At 38.9% G+C, this 16,743-nt stretch overlaps 1 protein-coding gene across 2 annotated transcripts in view; it reads right to left on the minus strand.

Moving 5' to 3' along the window:
- The window catches only part of LOC127233441 (cytochrome P450 2C26), a 117,872-nt gene that overhangs the window by 7,296 nt on the left and 93,833 nt on the right, over positions 1-16,743 (minus strand). For both annotated transcript variants that reach the window (XM_051199923.1, XM_051199922.1), the window contains exons 2-6: positions 16,402-16,564; positions 16,077-16,226; positions 8,588-8,748; positions 5,376-5,552; positions 632-773 (exon numbers count right to left, since the gene is read on the minus strand). In XM_051199923.1, the coding sequence (XP_051055880.1) occupies positions 632-773; positions 5,376-5,552; positions 8,588-8,748; positions 16,077-16,226; positions 16,402-16,522 (751 nt within the window). In that variant the 5' untranslated portion in view covers positions 16,523-16,564. The remainder of the gene's footprint in view (positions 1-631; positions 774-5,375; positions 5,553-8,587; positions 8,749-16,076; positions 16,227-16,401; positions 16,565-16,743) is intronic.

The raw sequence follows: 16,743 nt of genomic DNA on the forward strand, positions 1-16,743 counted from the left end.
ACAGGAGGGAGTGTGTGTTTTGTGCATGCTGGAACACTGAATCTGTTTTAAATTATAATATAAAAGAAAACACTATTGGTACAGTTGAAATAATTCGACAAACACCATAAGTTTAAGGAAATGTACTTCTGAAGTTATATAATTCCTTAATCTATATTTTCTGCATCAAAGGAAAAATGTTTTTAGAGGATCTAAATATTTTGGATACTTCTCAAAATGCACATTTTCTCAGCCAGTCTCAGAAACTTCTAGGCTTTCTGCTCATGCTTCAGTGAGGTGAGTTTTCTTTTCTCCACCCCAAAGTTAGATTCATCCAAATGACAATCGGAAACTGAAAGACTTTAGCTGATCTAAGACATGGCTTTTAAGACTAGAAGAATATGTATCCACAGGACAAGGTACCCTGGTCATGCCTGTAGCAGTTTGCCTTCCTGAGAACTCAGAACTATGCAGATTTTGATTGCTTTTCTGACCGCCAGAGTCTGTTTCTCTTAGTCACACTGTAATACAGCCAGTGAGTGGCACAGAAGGTGAAGGACTGAGATTTCTCTAGAATAAAAACACACATGACACCAGAAGAGTCTTTCCAGCATTTTATAGAAGCACTGTGGGTCCCCACCTCTGTCCTCACCTGCGACATGGGGGTGCTTCAGCAGGAGCAGGAGAGCATATCTCAGAGTTGTGCTTGTGGTCTCTGTCCCAGCTCCAAACAGATCATTCACAGTGGTTGCCAGATTTTCAAGTGAAAATTCCAATGGTTGATTGTGGTTTGCCTAAGAATAATTTGATGCAATAATTTGTTAAATTATTTATTAGCACATCTGATTACAATGGCTCTACAGTTTTATACAAGTTTATATATTAGTTCCTGGGAGTGTAAAATTTTAAGTAAAACACAGTAGCTTCCATTCCAAATGGTTATTCTATCTGTATAGAAGTTTACTGAGTTGTATATATTTTGAGTCTAGTTAATTTGACATGATGTTTTATTTATGTGCAAGTTTTTATAATAAGACTTCTATAAAATTTTTGTTTTATATTGTTGCCAACAAAGATCCTGGAATGTAGAGAATTGTCCTATATTTTCAAAGACTGTGGCACAGATATTTATAACTTTCAGTTTCACTCTACTTCCTGACTAGCCTAACTTTTGTATTGATGTGATTATCAGCACATAAGTATGCACAGTTTTGTACTTTTATGCCTTAAAAAACATAAAGGAAACATTTTATCCCTTTCCGTTTTCTCCTATCAAACCCATACGAAGAAGAATGTGTGGTAGGGCTAATCTTGGGATACATGCCCCAAGACCAGTAAAATATTACATCTTTTTAAGTCTTTGGGCAATAGAGACACATATATCCTTAAGTATCAGAGGTTATTGCCAATATACTAGGTTACTCTCCAGAACTTGACAGTAAAACCCTATTTTGATGAAAGTATATGTTTCAGTCACAGAACATGAAGAATCAATATGCTACTGATTAAGAGGTTTCATCCCTATTGGCTAGTATTTGTGGTGCTGGACTGTGATATGTGTGCTACTGGAGGAGAAAATTGTTCTCAGTCTCAACCAGGGGTGAACCTGCAAGTTACAACAATGCCAGGCCTGATAAGTAATGCCCACTAGGGCAACAGTTACACCAACTTCATAGGAGCAAACAACCACCTTCTGATTTGATTTAAGGTCCACTTCTTGAGGTAGGACCTATATCTGCCTCTGTAAAAGGGGGTTAGAGTTGGTCATCAAATCTATCAGCCTAACGGACTAATGTCACAGTGTTAAAATGATTCCTAATGGTATAATACGATATTCATAGATAGAACACTCTTACTTTTTTATCAGGGAAACTTCTCCTTACAGAAGATGGTAATTAGTACAGAAACACCCAACTGTTTAATGTGCAGAGATAAAGCATTGTGACTTTCTCACTCATGTCAATCATGACACACCCCTCCCCAGAAGATTGAGGTATCTCTGTAGAAGAGGGGGCAGAATTGTTAAGAGTCATCAGTGCTCAATAACATCAAGGAAGCAGTGCTTTCTGGACACAAAAGGATAGATGAACATAAGAACTTGCAGTGAATGTTACAGCCTGCACAGCACTGGGTAGGCTTCACCCTATAAAACCCAGCACAAAGTGGGAAGAGGAAATATGAATGCGACCTCTAGAATAGCTTCTAGTAAGGGGAGAGTCTATTTTGTTCAGTGACATGTCCCTGGCAGGTTAATCGTGTGTCAGGCCTGAGGATAGGTGAGCAAGAGAAACTTGACTCATGGGTAAAAGAGGGGGAGAAAAATCACGTTTGACAGGAAGATAGGAGGGGGTAATAAGGAAAGTTGAGAGTTGTGTTCAAATTACATCACATGTGTAAGGCATACGGTTTTTCTGCCCGCCACCTGCTCTTGTTCCGCCACCAAGCCAGCCCCAAATAACACACTGAGACTCTGTATTAGATATTATACTGTTGGCCAGTTACTAGTTTCTTATCGGCTAGCTCTGTCTTAATTATTAACCCATTTGTGTTAATCTATGTATGTCCATGTGTTCTTCTTACCGGGAGCTGGCTGCCGCATACTGCTTTCTTCAGACTCTCCATCTTGACTCCTCCTTCCTACTTCCCATTTCCTCCTTGTCTCCTAGTCCCTCCTATCTTCCTTTCCTATTGGCCAACAGTGCTTTATTATTAACCAGTATGAGAAACATACAGAATGACCTCTCCCATCATCTCCTCTTTTCTGTCTAAATAAAAAGAAGGGTTTTAACCTTAACATAGCAAAATATATTACATAACAGTTATCAAATAAGAATCACAGTTAACAATATTTAGTCCATTAACATTTAGCAAGATTTAAGAAATTATTCCATCATCTATTCCATCTTTGTGAGTCTAAAGTCCTATATGTAACTTATCTTTAATCCTGACTAAGGAAAACTATAACCATAACTATCTGTCTTCAACTCCCTCAAAGACCACAGAAGGATAGTATATAAGCTCTAGAAATGACAGAGACTTCTGTAGCACTGACCACGCCCATTGGGGGGTGGAGCGATGGGCGGAGGTGACCTGAGAAAGGAGGTCGGAGGGGGCCAGGAAGGCACTCTCTTTCTGGCGTGACTCGGACAGGAGAGGATCGGGTTGAATTTCCTGGTGTTCATCTGTCTAGGTTGTAAGTTATTTCTCCCTGAATAAACATCTATTCGGCCTATTTGTTTATCCTGACCCTTATTTACCGCAATACACATGAGATCCCCAAAGAATCAATAAAATATTACAGAAATAAAACAAAACATGTATCAAACACAAAACAATTGTTCAAAAAATCTTACTGAAGAGCTACAGTAAAGAAATTAGTAAATTATTCACAAACATCAAACAATCAATATCAAAACCAAGAGAGCTTTGCCAGCCAGGAGTTAACCCAAATGTCTGTGGCTGAGATTTTTACAACTGAGTTCCACGATTTCTTCATAAGGAAGGGGCCTCAGCAAGTGATGACAGAGCAGGAATGTAACTACATGAGGAGACCTTGCTGGAAGAGTAAAGTGGGGATAAACCTCATTCCTTATGATCTGGACTCACACATTTCAGAACAAAGTACCAAATCCCCAGCTAAACCGGACTTCATCCATGACAAAAGATTCAGGGCATTATTAAGAATGAGAAAATGACAATGTGTAGGATGTAAATATGTTTCCATATTATTTATGTGGAAAGGTTAGTATTTAGATATGTACAAAATTCTATAGCTGCATACAGCAAGCAATCTAATGAAAAAGCATTTGAATAAAAATTCTCTGTAGACAAGAAAGGCAAAACAGCACCTAAAATGGTATCCATTTTCACTGTTTATTTAAAAGTATACTCATCAAAGCTGCCCTGAGGAACCACTTCACACTCACTGAGTTAATGTTAATAATAAAGTTTCAAAATTAAAAATTCTGCCAGCTATTTGGATCTCACAGGTACAAAATAGCATACTAATTGAATTTTTTAGCAGTTGGTTAAGAAAGAAAGGTATTATTTGTTGACTCAGAAACCCCAGTCCTGGGGATATACACAGAGGAAGTGAAAATGAGCTGTGAAGAAATATGTCCCGTGTGTGTGTGTGTGTGTGTGTGTGTGTGTGTGTGTGTGTGTGTGTGTGTATCTATGGAGCCACACGTAGAAATAACACAAATCTCCATTTATGAGAAATAAGTGCACTATGCTATTAAATTGTGAAAATGAATTATGCTGCAAAGAAAGGAAGAAGTACTGAAACAAGATGAATTTTGATGAATGTACAAGATTCCATGCAAGTGCAACAAGGAAGTGCTTCCTCCTTTCTTTGTAGCAAAGTGGTGTTTCCAGGAGCAATTGTGTCTCATTGCTGTGAAAAACCCTAATAAGCCATTTTAAATGCCATATTCTGTAGGTCTTTGAAAGGTTTTGAAGAATACCTATCCATTTGACATATATTTCTGTGTATTTAGAAAACCTAACATAAATATCAGTTTTTACTATTATGAGTTACTATCTACGATTTGTGTGTAATTATACATTACATTTTAAATGAGCTGTATAAACACAATCCTGAAACAAGGGTAGAAATATACATATAACAAAATTGACCTTAAATTTGCATCAATAAAACAAAATCCATACCAATACAAAGTATCCATTTCTACAACATGTTCCTTTCTTTCATTAGAAACAGATTGACTGTGATCAGTAACCATTTATAACCAACCCCATTTAAATGAAAACAAACACTTATAAACAATATTTGGGAATGTGAGCATCGTTCTCTCCAAAATGCTTCATTCTAGAGTTTATATACTATCCTTCAGAGGACTTTGATGGAGTTGAAGACAGATAGTTATGGTTATGGTTTTCTTTAGTTATAATAAAAGATAAGTTACATATAAAACTTTAGACTCACAAGGGTAGGATAGATGATAGAATATTTTCTTTAAATGTTGCCACATATTAGTGAACTAAATATTGTAACTATAATTCTTGCTTAATAACTGTTTTGTTATATATAATTTTACTATGTTAAAGTTAAAACCTTCCTTTTTATTTATACAGATGAGAATAGATGATGAGGATGTCCATCTATATGCTGTGAATATATGTTTCTCTTGTTGTTTGGTGAATAAAGCTGTTTAAGCTAATGGAGACAGGTTCAGCCCATTCAGCCTTAGGTAGAGTAAGAAGCTAGTGGCCAGATGCTTTGAATTTCTTAGATTCAGCTTGAAGTTTGAACCCCAATATCAGTCTCTGGGTCTTCATTTTATAACTGACTTAAACCATTTCTTAAAAACATCTTAGTGTTCAACAAACCAAACATGTTCTAACAATAAAATAAATGCATATTAACATTTTACCTGCTTTAGTTTAATCAGGTAATAATCAATAAAGTCCCGAGGGTTTGCAACATCCAATGATTCCTGATGTTCTTTTATTTTCTCCAAAAGGTAACTTCTGATATAATTGATATTGTTTGATATTGTGTGATGACTTCCTGGACAGTAGTCAATTAGTGAAGGGAAATTATTGCAGACCTACAAAATCAAAGAAATTTTTATATAAGATGAACTGTTCTACATTTAGTGGTATGTGTATGCATGCATACATATGTGTCCATGTACCTGTGAGTACCTTGGAGGCCAAATATATCAGATCCCCTAAAGCTAGTGGTTTGGACCACCTAAAATTACTGCTAAAAATTGAACTCAGGTCCTTTGAAAGATCAGCGCACTGAACCATCTCTCCAGCCTTTCAAAAAAAAAAAAAAAAAAAAAAAAAAAAAAACTTTTTAAAGGAAGAGATATGAAAAAATACTCATATCTATAATACATAGCAAGACCAACTTGATGTATACATTCACACGTGAATGAAAAATGCTGACCCATACAGTCTATGGGGCCTCTGACAGTGAAAACAGGATGTATCCCTAGGGCATGAGCAGAAACTGGGAGCACATTCCCCATGGAGGGATTCTCCCTTAGCCTAGAGACACAAGGGAGTGCCTAGGCCCTACCCCAAATGACTTAACAGATTTTGATGATCCCTCATGGATGGCTTCTCCCTCCCTAGGGAGCAAATGGGGGATGGTATGGGGGATCCGTGGGGGCCATGGGAGGATAGGAGTTAGCTGGTATTGATATGTAAAATAGATTGTTCCTAATTTAAATAAAATATATTAATAAAAAAGAAAAATACTGTTCCAGAAAAGAGAAGGGTCTATTATTTCATACATGTAGCAATTCTCTGTAATAGAAGAGAAGTAGGGGGAGCAGGATTACTGCCCAAATGATCAAAGATCATAATCAAGTTTCCACATTCATGAATCCCTTTTAAGTATAAAGCATATTTATGAAAATTGACTGATGGCTTATTCATTTATTCCCTCAAATCTGAAATAGAGCATGATGGAAATCATTGTCATTTACAGGTTTTGGATCATAACAGTAGTGAAGAGAGTCAGGCAACTTGATTTATAGCATAAAAAGGTAGCACAAGCATTTTGACCTCCTGTAACCTGGACTATGACATGGAATGAAGTGGGTGAGGCTCCAAGAGGCACAGGCCTTTGGAGTTTCTCTATAATCACAACCATTCTTTATTTAACTTGTTTTTTATTTATTATGTGTCCCTGCACCATGCATCTAGATCCCATCCACCTTGGCATCCCCTCACATCCACCCTCAGCCATTATAACCCCCCCAAATAAATTTAAGAGAAAAATCTCATCATGGAAGCTGCAGTGTGACACAGAGAGTCACATAGTAAACCCCTTTTAACTTTACTTGCGAGTATTCAAAGCAAAGAGTCATTGGTCTGGCTCAAGGCTTCTGGTTTCTATTACACTATCAATACCAGGCCCTTACTGGAGTTGTCTTGGATATCCTTTTGTTGGCCTTCACTGTGAAGATCTTGCAGCCCCTCCATGTGCTCCAGCAGATCACAAATGGGGTGGATGTTGAGGTGCATCAAATCATAACCCTAGTTCTGGGTCTGGATAGTGGCCATGTTGCCCAGCCCTCCTACTCTTCCCCTGACCTCATGACCAGGGTGACTCTCTGCCATTGCCCTGGATAGTTCACATCTTATAGCAATGAGTTTCTTTCATGCTCCCAGAGTTGGTTCTTCCACACCTACATCATCAGGGGAAGATCTACATTGTTACCCACACAAGGTGCAGGGACCATTCTTCCAAATGCTGCAGCTGGTGAAGGGCAGGGACAACACTCCCACCCTAATGTCCTCAGAGCCAGCCTCCCACCTGCTGCAGGCTGCAAAGGAGGGGACAGATCTCTCCAGCACCCATGCCACCATACACAGAGGAGTGGAGATGCCCGATCTCCCATGTTCACATTCTCTAGGCTGGTTCACCCTTAGCCCTCTATCCCAATCGATAGGGTCCCTTAGCCCTCTATCCCAATCGATAGAGTCAATAGGGTCAGCTCTGCTGCAATGCCCAGAGGAGGAGCTGAGCCCACTTTCCCAGGTGCTGAAGGTGGGAGGGAGGTCAGCTACCTCGCCCATCACAGGTGGCAGCAGTGAGGTGAGGAGGGCATCTTTCCCTCACCCTTACCACTGCATGGCAGATGAAGAGGTGGGATCAGCCGTCCTGGTCTCACACCCTTAGAGCCAGCTCACCTGTGCCTCTGCCAACAGGGTCAGCTCTACATTGCTGCCCAGGCCATAGCAACACCTGCTTTCTTGAAAGCTGCAGCTCCCTTGTCTGCCTCAGGTGGTGAGGGGCTGATGTAAAGGGGAACGTCTCTCCCACAAGCACACCGCCACATGACAGACAAGCAGTGGGGCCAGCTCTTCCAAGCGCACAGCTTCAGGGCTGAGTCACCCGCACCCCTGTGGACAGTGCCATCTCTGCTGTGCTGCGCAGGCAAGGTGTAGCTAGGTCTGCTTTTTTGCACTATGCAGTTGGTGGCAGGAAGGGCAGCTTTCCTTCTCTTATGACCTCGGGACTAGCTCTCCCACCTGCCACAGCAGTGGATGGCGAGAGCAGTTCTCCCAAACACAAGCCACCATATGCCAGGTGAGGGGTGGACTCAGATCCCCCAAGTGCACATTCTTTGGGATGGCTCCACACCCCTGTCAACAGGATCAGTCCACTATGCTTCCCAGAGTAGACACAGGGCCCAATCTCCCTAGTGTTGCATCCAGTGAGTGTCAGGACCAGCCCTGTGTAGCCCTTTCCTCTTGACCTTCAGTGGTATTAGGAGCTATGGACATCAACACAGATCATGGCTACAACAGGGCCATGAACCCAGACATGGGCCCTGGCAGCAGCAGAGGCCCAGACACCACCATGGCCCTGGGTGGCAATCAAGCCACCCACCTCAGCCCTCTCCACATCTCTTCACCTCTTTAACTGCGCCTCTCTCCACGGGACACGAACCATTCTGTCTCTCTGTCTTTCCCATACTGCACCATACATTTGCTTAACATAATATTGCCTGAAAACCTGGTGCTTTGTTTTGCGAAGCAGCCCAGATCTCAGCCATTTTTTGATCTCAGCTCAAATTCAATACGGAATAAGAAGGGTGTTCCCAGAAGGAAAAATCTTTACCTGCAGCCAGGGGGAGCTCAGAATCCTGACATTCTCATGTATTTTTTTCATAAACGTAAGAAAATCCCGATCTTTATAATCAAAACGATTCTGGAAAATAATGGAGCAGATCACATTGCAGGGAGCACAGCTCAAGATGAACGTGGGATCACAAGGTGAGCCTGAAGAATTAGAAACAATTGGAGAATTGCCATTACAATATACAAAGAAGACATTTTCCTTTTGTTAACAGGTAAACATTCTGTAGAAGTTCTAAACCATATCTACAATTTTCCTAATAGCTTATCATCCATTTTATGTAGAATCAACTTAACACTTTAACCTTAAACTTGAAATGGCCTCACACTTACTAGTTAAATAGGAATAGACCATATCTGCTACAACTATTGTACACTAGCAACTATTTGGTATTTGAAAGAAAGAAGTATTTTATAAGCCCCAAATCTCTAGTATTCAGAACAGAATTGTTTCCTACTGGAATGCCTAGTTACCATATTTAACAGAAGATTTAAACAGAAGAGTGCAGTGTACACCTGGAAGATCTGCAGCCACAATGAGTAACCACAGCAAGTATTGATCCAAGGAAGGAGGAAATGGCAACCCTGCAGGTGAGCTCTCATATTAGAAGAGAAAACACGGGGAGAATTCCTCTAGTTACATGAGCATAAGGTGTAAACGCAGGGACAGTCGCTTCCGCGTGGATTGGTTTGCATTACTAAATAAATGAAACCTTCCAACAGCAACCTGAAGAAGCCATAGAAACTCCCCCGTTCTCACTTCAACGTTTAAAACAATACATTTTGTTTCAAAGGAAGTAGATACAGTATTTGAAAAGAAGATACAAAGTATAATAAGGTCAGTGCTAGAAAGATAGCCCTGCACTCAAAGCACTTGCTGCTGTGTGAGAGGACCAAAGTTCAGGTCTGAGCACCCTCCTGGTGACCCATAACTTTCTGTAACCCCAGCTCCATAGGAATATGACACAATTTTCTGACTTCTGTGTCACTGGGTACACAAGTGGTGCACACACAGAAACGCAGGCAAACATTTATATACATAAAAGAAAAAAACAATAGTTTTAATTATAACAAATAAGCCTGGGGGAGGATGCAATATGAAAAACTAGGGATGAGGCATCCCAGAAAGAGGATGGTAGGGAGGCATTTTCAAAGCACATGCTACATTACCATGTAATGTCTTCATAAGGCACACACTACATACAGTATTAGCAACAATAATGCTTATTTTTAAAAGAAGTAAACAATGATTATGTTCAATTAAAGTCTACATAGCATATTTGGGGAAAAGTGTGGTTAGTAAACATTTTCCAAAATCATCATCATTAAATTACTATACTGATATAATTCTTAAAATTTGTGTGGCACATATGTGTGTGGTATTACAGGTCAAAAAATCGTAAAGAAATTTCTTTTTAGACTTATTTTTATTTGTGTGAATGTGCTCACATGTATGAGAGTGTGTGTATGCAGCATGTGCATGTGTGCGTGTGTGTATGTGTGTGTGTGCACGCATGCGTGTGTGTGACTGTGCATGTGTAGTGTATTTCTGGGGAGGATAGGATGGCATGTCTGATCTCATGAAGCTGCCTGGAATGGCCACTGGGAAGCCATTGCTGCTACTCTGAAGGAAGCATTCTCTCACAAGTGATAAGCCATCTCTCCAGTTCTCAGGACAGTTTCTTCTGATGTCCTTTCTATAGTGAGTTTGCTTTGATCAAATGATAAATACACTTTACATTCAAGCTGATCCAAAATTTAAATCTGAATACCTCAAATAAGGATCAGATGAATTAACAGCATTCTGAATAATAAAGTATTGAACATATGAGTAACAGGAAACTTCCTAATATTGTTGTGACTATGCCAGAGTTTTAAAACATGATTATATTCTATGGTATCAGGAAATGTTTTATTTAAGCCAAAACATTGAAGAGTAAAGTATTGGGATTTTGCTTACATGCATACATGCCATTACAGATTAAATTTGATTTTTGGTCTTTCCTTTTCACTTTATTTGGAAGAAAGAACTTAAAAATCCTTAGAAATTAAACATCTGATCAGATTTTTTTTTCAAAAACAGGAACCTCTTAAGTAAGTAGCATTTATAGGTGTAGCAAAAAGAAGTGATTTATTTTCTGCACACACAGACGCACACACACACACACACACACACACACACACACACAAAGGTGAACTTGAGCAGAAATGACAGAGTCAAAAAGTTAACAAAAGTAGTTCATGTTTAATTGAAGACATCATATAATTAAGAAATAAAGTACTTGTTTTCTCCTTGTGTATCTTACAGATTTGTGCTGTCACACAAGTTTCAACAGAAAGTAAGTTGGAATGATAAGTTTCAAGTAAGAATAATGAAATTGTTTACATTTATTAATTTCCATATATTGAGCCATCCCTGAAGCTCTGGGATCAATCTAATTAGATCACACTGGATAATCTTTTTGATAAATTATGAATTTGCTCACAAATATTATATTGACAAAATATTTTCTCCATGTTTAATAGAAAAGAAATGTTAGCCTATAATTTTCTTTCTATGTTTCTTTCGTTCAGTCTTTCTTTCTTTTATGCTTTGCCCATTTTTGGTTTCAGGGCATTAACAACATTGTAGGAAGACTTTTAGAAATGTCTCATCATTTTCTATTTTACCAAATAATTCAAGGAGTATTTTCTGAAGTTCTAGTAGAATTATGCACTGAATTCACCTCCTCCTGTCCTATGGTAATTGAGAGATTTTTAATTACTGCCTCTGTCTCATTGGTTGTTATGAGTCTATTTCAATTTGATTTGAATTTACCAGGGTATGTGTGTGTGTGTGCTTCTTTTAGATTTTTTTAGTTGGGTAGGGTATATCTCTCTCTAGTCCATCCTATTTGTGTCATAGTAGTGGTGGCAAACACCTTTAATCCCAGGACAAGGAAGGTAGATATGTGAGTTTGAGGCCTGGACAGCCAGAACTACACAGTGTGTATTGTAATGTCTCCTACTTCATCTGCAGTTTTAGAAATTTGGTCCACATCTTTCTTTTGGTCAATTTTACTGAACTATTTTTTTAATCTGATTAATCTTTTAAAGAAACAACTCTTCGTTGAGTCTCTGAAGTTTTTTTATTTAATTTATTATTTTACATGTGGATCCCAGTTCCCTCTCCCTCCCCCTCCTTCCCTCCCTCACTTTTACCCTCTCTGACTTCTCACATGCACCCTAACCACCCTCCCCTCCCATCCCTCACCCCAATTCCATATGTAGGGGAATGCCGTCCAGTTGGGGTCATGTAGATCTGGAAACAGGAGCAAACACCCATACATAAACACTGAGTTGAACTAGAACCCAGATGCAGATGGAGAGAACAAGACCAGGCTGCAGAAACACATAGAGACAGCTTACCTGAACAAGGAGGAGCTAACGGGCCACTAGACGGATAGCTGGGAAGCCAGCATGGGACTGACTCAGGCCCCCCCTGAATATGGGTCTCAGCCAGAAGGACTGAGTAGTCTAAGGGATTCTCTGCAGTTTTTGTCAGGTTTTACTCTGTTAATTTATTTCTGCCTTTTTAAAATTTCTTCCTGATTAGATTTTTGTTAATGTTTTGTTTTTAAGAAAAGCATAGCCTTGATTGTCTAAGAATTTATTATGTACATCAGACTGGCCTTGAACTCACAGATACCTACCTGTCTCTGACTCCTGAGTACTAGGATTAAGAGCATGCACCACCACACTCAGCATTCTTCCTATCTTCTTTTTATGATATTAATTGTTCAGTTTTGAAAATGTTTAGGCAAATCATTAAGTTATTAATTTTAGATTTCTGAAAAATGTTATATAGTCTAACTTTCATAGTGCTAGAAGGTGCTGCTATGTGGGCTACAAGAAAAGTAATGATCATTTTTATCCAACCCTGAACTGTGGAAGTTACAATAACAACTTGCCTGGCAAGGCACATCAACTGGTGCATAGTAGAATGAGTATCATAGAAGTTACAAACAGCATTCATTTTCAGTTTAGGGCCAGTTTCAAAGATAAATTCATACTTGGCACAAGTATCAGGCTAAGGTCCTGTGCCTAGACATATAATCTACCTTGGGGGAGAATCTACTACTATTCTCCTATGAAATGGTCATACTATTAACCAACTTCAAATTATGTCATGAGATCTATTGATTAATGAATCTCTCAACCCACACCAGAGAAACTATTTGTGATAGGTAATTATTAACATAGAGATCCACAGCTACTCAAGAACAGAGCAATTAGACACTACAGTATGCTCTTCCATTAATTTGACAACTGTGTCTCACTGCTTCTTCCTAAGATTTAGGGATCATTATGGAAGAGGGGGCAGAAAAGGGCAGAGGTGGTGTGTGACTATTAGGAAACAGTGTCTCATGAACACAGCAAGGCAGTTGCCCATGTCAACTTGCAGGAGTTGTGACAAGATTCACTATACCCATGCAAGTTTAAGCCAGACCAAATCACAGTATGGAGAGGGAATGTGGGTACAAAGTACCAAAAATAGTCAGGAAACTACTGGCTCTACTTAGCTCTCCAAAGAAATTGAGTCAGTTTTCTTTAAGGGTATAGCCCTGGTAAGTCAAACATAATCCAGAGGAATGCCACACATACAAGGCATGCCTCAACCACCATCAGAGAAGCTTTTGTTTACAGTAGATGATGACAAATGTCTCAAAGGCTAAAGGTACACATAGAGGTCTTGGAACAATCATGGATACAAGGAACATATCTGAACATAATAAAGGCAATATACAGCAAGCCAACAGCCAACATCAAATTAAATGTAGAGAAACTGAAAGCAATCCCACCAAAATCAGGACCAAGACAAGGTTGCCCACTCACTGCATATCTATTCAATATAGTACTGAAAGTTCTAACTAGAGAAATAAGACAACAAAAGGAGATCAAGGGGATGCAAGTTAGAAGGCATGAAGTCAAATTTACACTATTTACAGGTGTTATGATAGTATACCAAAGTGACTTCAAAAACTCTACCTGAATCTTAAAAACTCTACCAGAAAACTCCTACAGCTGATAAACACATTCAGTAGTGTGTCACGATACAATATTAACACACACAAAGAAAACAGTAAAACTCCTATATGGAAATGATATAAGGGATGAGAAATAAATCAGAGAAACATCGAAACATCGCCCTTCACAATAGCCACAAATGACATAAAATACCTTGGGGTAATGATAAACAAAAATGTGAGAAAACTGTAAGACAAGAACTTTAAGTCTTTGAAGAAAGAAACTAAAGAAGATATCAGAAAATGGAAATATCTCCCATGATCTTAGATAGTTAGGATATGCACAGAAAAATGGCAATATTGCCAAAATAATCTACAGATTCAAAGCAATCCTCATTAAAATCCAAACACAATTCGTCAAAGACATTGAAAGAACAATACTCACCTTCACATGGAAAAACAAAACAAACAAACAAACAAACAAAAAAACAGAATAGCCAAAACAATCGTGTATAAGAAAAGTTTGCAGACACATCACAATCCCTGATCTCAAGCTCTATTATAGAGATACAGTAATAAAATATAGCTTGGTGTTGACATTAAAACTGGTATGTGGTTCAAGGGAATTGAGTCAAAGACTCTGACATCAGTCCATACATCTATGAACACCTTATTTTTTTCCAAAGAAGCCAAAATTGTACAATGGGAAGAAAGAAAACAACTTCAACAAATGATGCTGGGATGCCTGATTTCTGATATGCAGAAGAAAGAATAGTTTCATACATATTGCCATGCACAAAACACCAGTCCAAATGAATTAAGGACCTCAACATAAATCCAGTTATACTGAACCAGACAGAAGAGAAAGTAGGAAGTAGACTTGAACACATGGGCACAGGGAACTGCTTCTTAAATATAACAGAAGTAGCACAGACTATGAAAACAGCAACCAAGAAATGTGACCTCCTGAAACTAACAAGCTTCTCTAAAGCAAAGGGCATGGTCAACAAGACTAAACAGCAACCTACAGAATGGAAAAAGATCTTCACCAACCCCACATCTGACAGAGGACTGATCTCCAAAATATAAAAAGAACTCAAGAAACTAGACACCAAAACATCAAGTAATCCAATTTCAAAATCAGAACAGATCTAAACAGAGAATTCTCAACACAGGAAACTCAAATGGCCAAAAGACATTTAAGGAATTGCTCAACATCTTCAGTCATCAGGGAAATGCAAACCAAAACAACTCTGAGATTCCATCTTGCACCTCTCAGAATGGCTAAGATCAAAACCACTGAGAACAGTGGAGTAAGAGTAAACACTCCTCCACTGCTGGTAGGAGTGCAAACTTGTACAGCCACTTTGGAAATCAGTATGGCAGTTTCTCAGAAAACTGGAAACCCACCTAGGTCAAGACTCACCAATACCAGTTAGCTAGGCTGAGCTCCGGGAGTTCAGCTGAAGAGAAGGAGGAGCTATCATATGGACAAGGGGGTGGAGTCAGGAGCATGATGTGGAAAACCACAGAGATAGCTGACCTGAACTAGTGGGAGCTCACACATTATGGACTGACATCTTGGGGACCTGCATAAGACCCAGCTAGACCCTCTGAGTGTGGGTGACAGTTCTATGGCTTGATCTGGGGGGGGGGAGGGTGGAAGTTGAATACATATGTGTCTATATACAGGCATATATACAATAATAATCAAAGGAAAGTGGCTAACTATTGAAGAGTGGGAAAAGAATGAATGGGGACAAGGGCGGCATCTAGAAAGAAATAGGGAAAGGGAGGGATTATGTGATTCTACTTCAATGAAAACATATTTTTAAATAAGTACAAAATTTTGAAAGCACTAATGAAAATTCTTTTAAAAAATCATATATGTCAAGCACAAATCAGGTTTGTGGATATTAAATAAAGAAACTATACAAAGTAGGGCTTATAGGAAAGTGGGGGTTTATCTCGGAAGAGTTGTTGGGGCATCATTCTCAAAACACATTATGTAGCTTTCTCAATGTCGCAAATAATTTTTAAACAAAATACAATTTGATATCATGCTATAGAAGAAACAATCACTGATGAAAATTCTATTACAGTCAACTAAGAAAGGAAAACCATAAAGAACATCATTGTTACCAAGGACTGTAAGCATGGACCTAGATGAACTAATGGCCAGTTAATTCACTCAAACCAGTGTGATCCAAGAAAATGTAAACAAATATCCTCTGATTTGGCTACGTTACCATTAACACAAGCACTTATTCCACAGTGAAATGAACCACAAAGATAAATTATTCCTATGGCAATTGAAATGCTTTGTTCTGCAGCTCAATAGAAAATTAACATGAAACTTACAGTCATTGTTTCTGATTTAAAAACAACATGTATTTTAGAAAAGATATAATCAACATGACTACACTACTACCTAACTGAGATGTACATGTATAAATCTGCACTCACCATTGGTTTTCCTCAGTTCCTCAACAAGGCACTGTGCTTCCTCTTGAACCCTGTGCTCGATGGTCCTTTTGCCCATGCCCAGATTCCGCAGAGCCATGAGTGAGAAGCGCCTTGTCTCTTTCCATATGTTTCCATTGCTAAAAACAATGCCTAAAGAAATGGTAAAACACTAGAATTAGATTCTGGGAACAGACAAGTGATCTGATAGGTGAAACCACAGAGAGGTCCAACCTGTACAAAAGGAAGATCTCCAGCCCCTGCTTTCAGTATTCCCTTTCAAAGTAAACACTATGCAGTACTCGCATAAACATGTACACATACTTACCAAGGCCTTTAGTTATTCTTTCAGCCACTGGGAAGTGTCCTCGTCCAGCAAACTCCTCCCCATGATCAATCAGAGCTTCCTTCACAGCTTCATACCCATGCAACACCACAGTGGGCTTCATGCCCAAGTACAGAGTGAACACAGGACCATAGACTTTTGATAACTGGAAATAGGAAAGAAAAAAGTAAATGCCAATGAAAAAAGTCACTTTGATCTGCATGGACTCAACCTCATACACACTAACATTATCACTCACTGTATTTTAATATTTTTATTCAGGCAAAAATCAGCTTCAAATGGTTCTGAAACCTATTCATAGCACATTATGGTGATTATCAGTTA

This window comes from Phodopus roborovskii, unplaced genomic scaffold (genome assembly GCF_943737965.1).
Source record: "Phodopus roborovskii unplaced genomic scaffold, PHOROB, whole genome shotgun sequence".
NCBI classification, from domain to species: domain Eukaryota; kingdom Metazoa; phylum Chordata; class Mammalia; order Rodentia; family Cricetidae; genus Phodopus; species Phodopus roborovskii.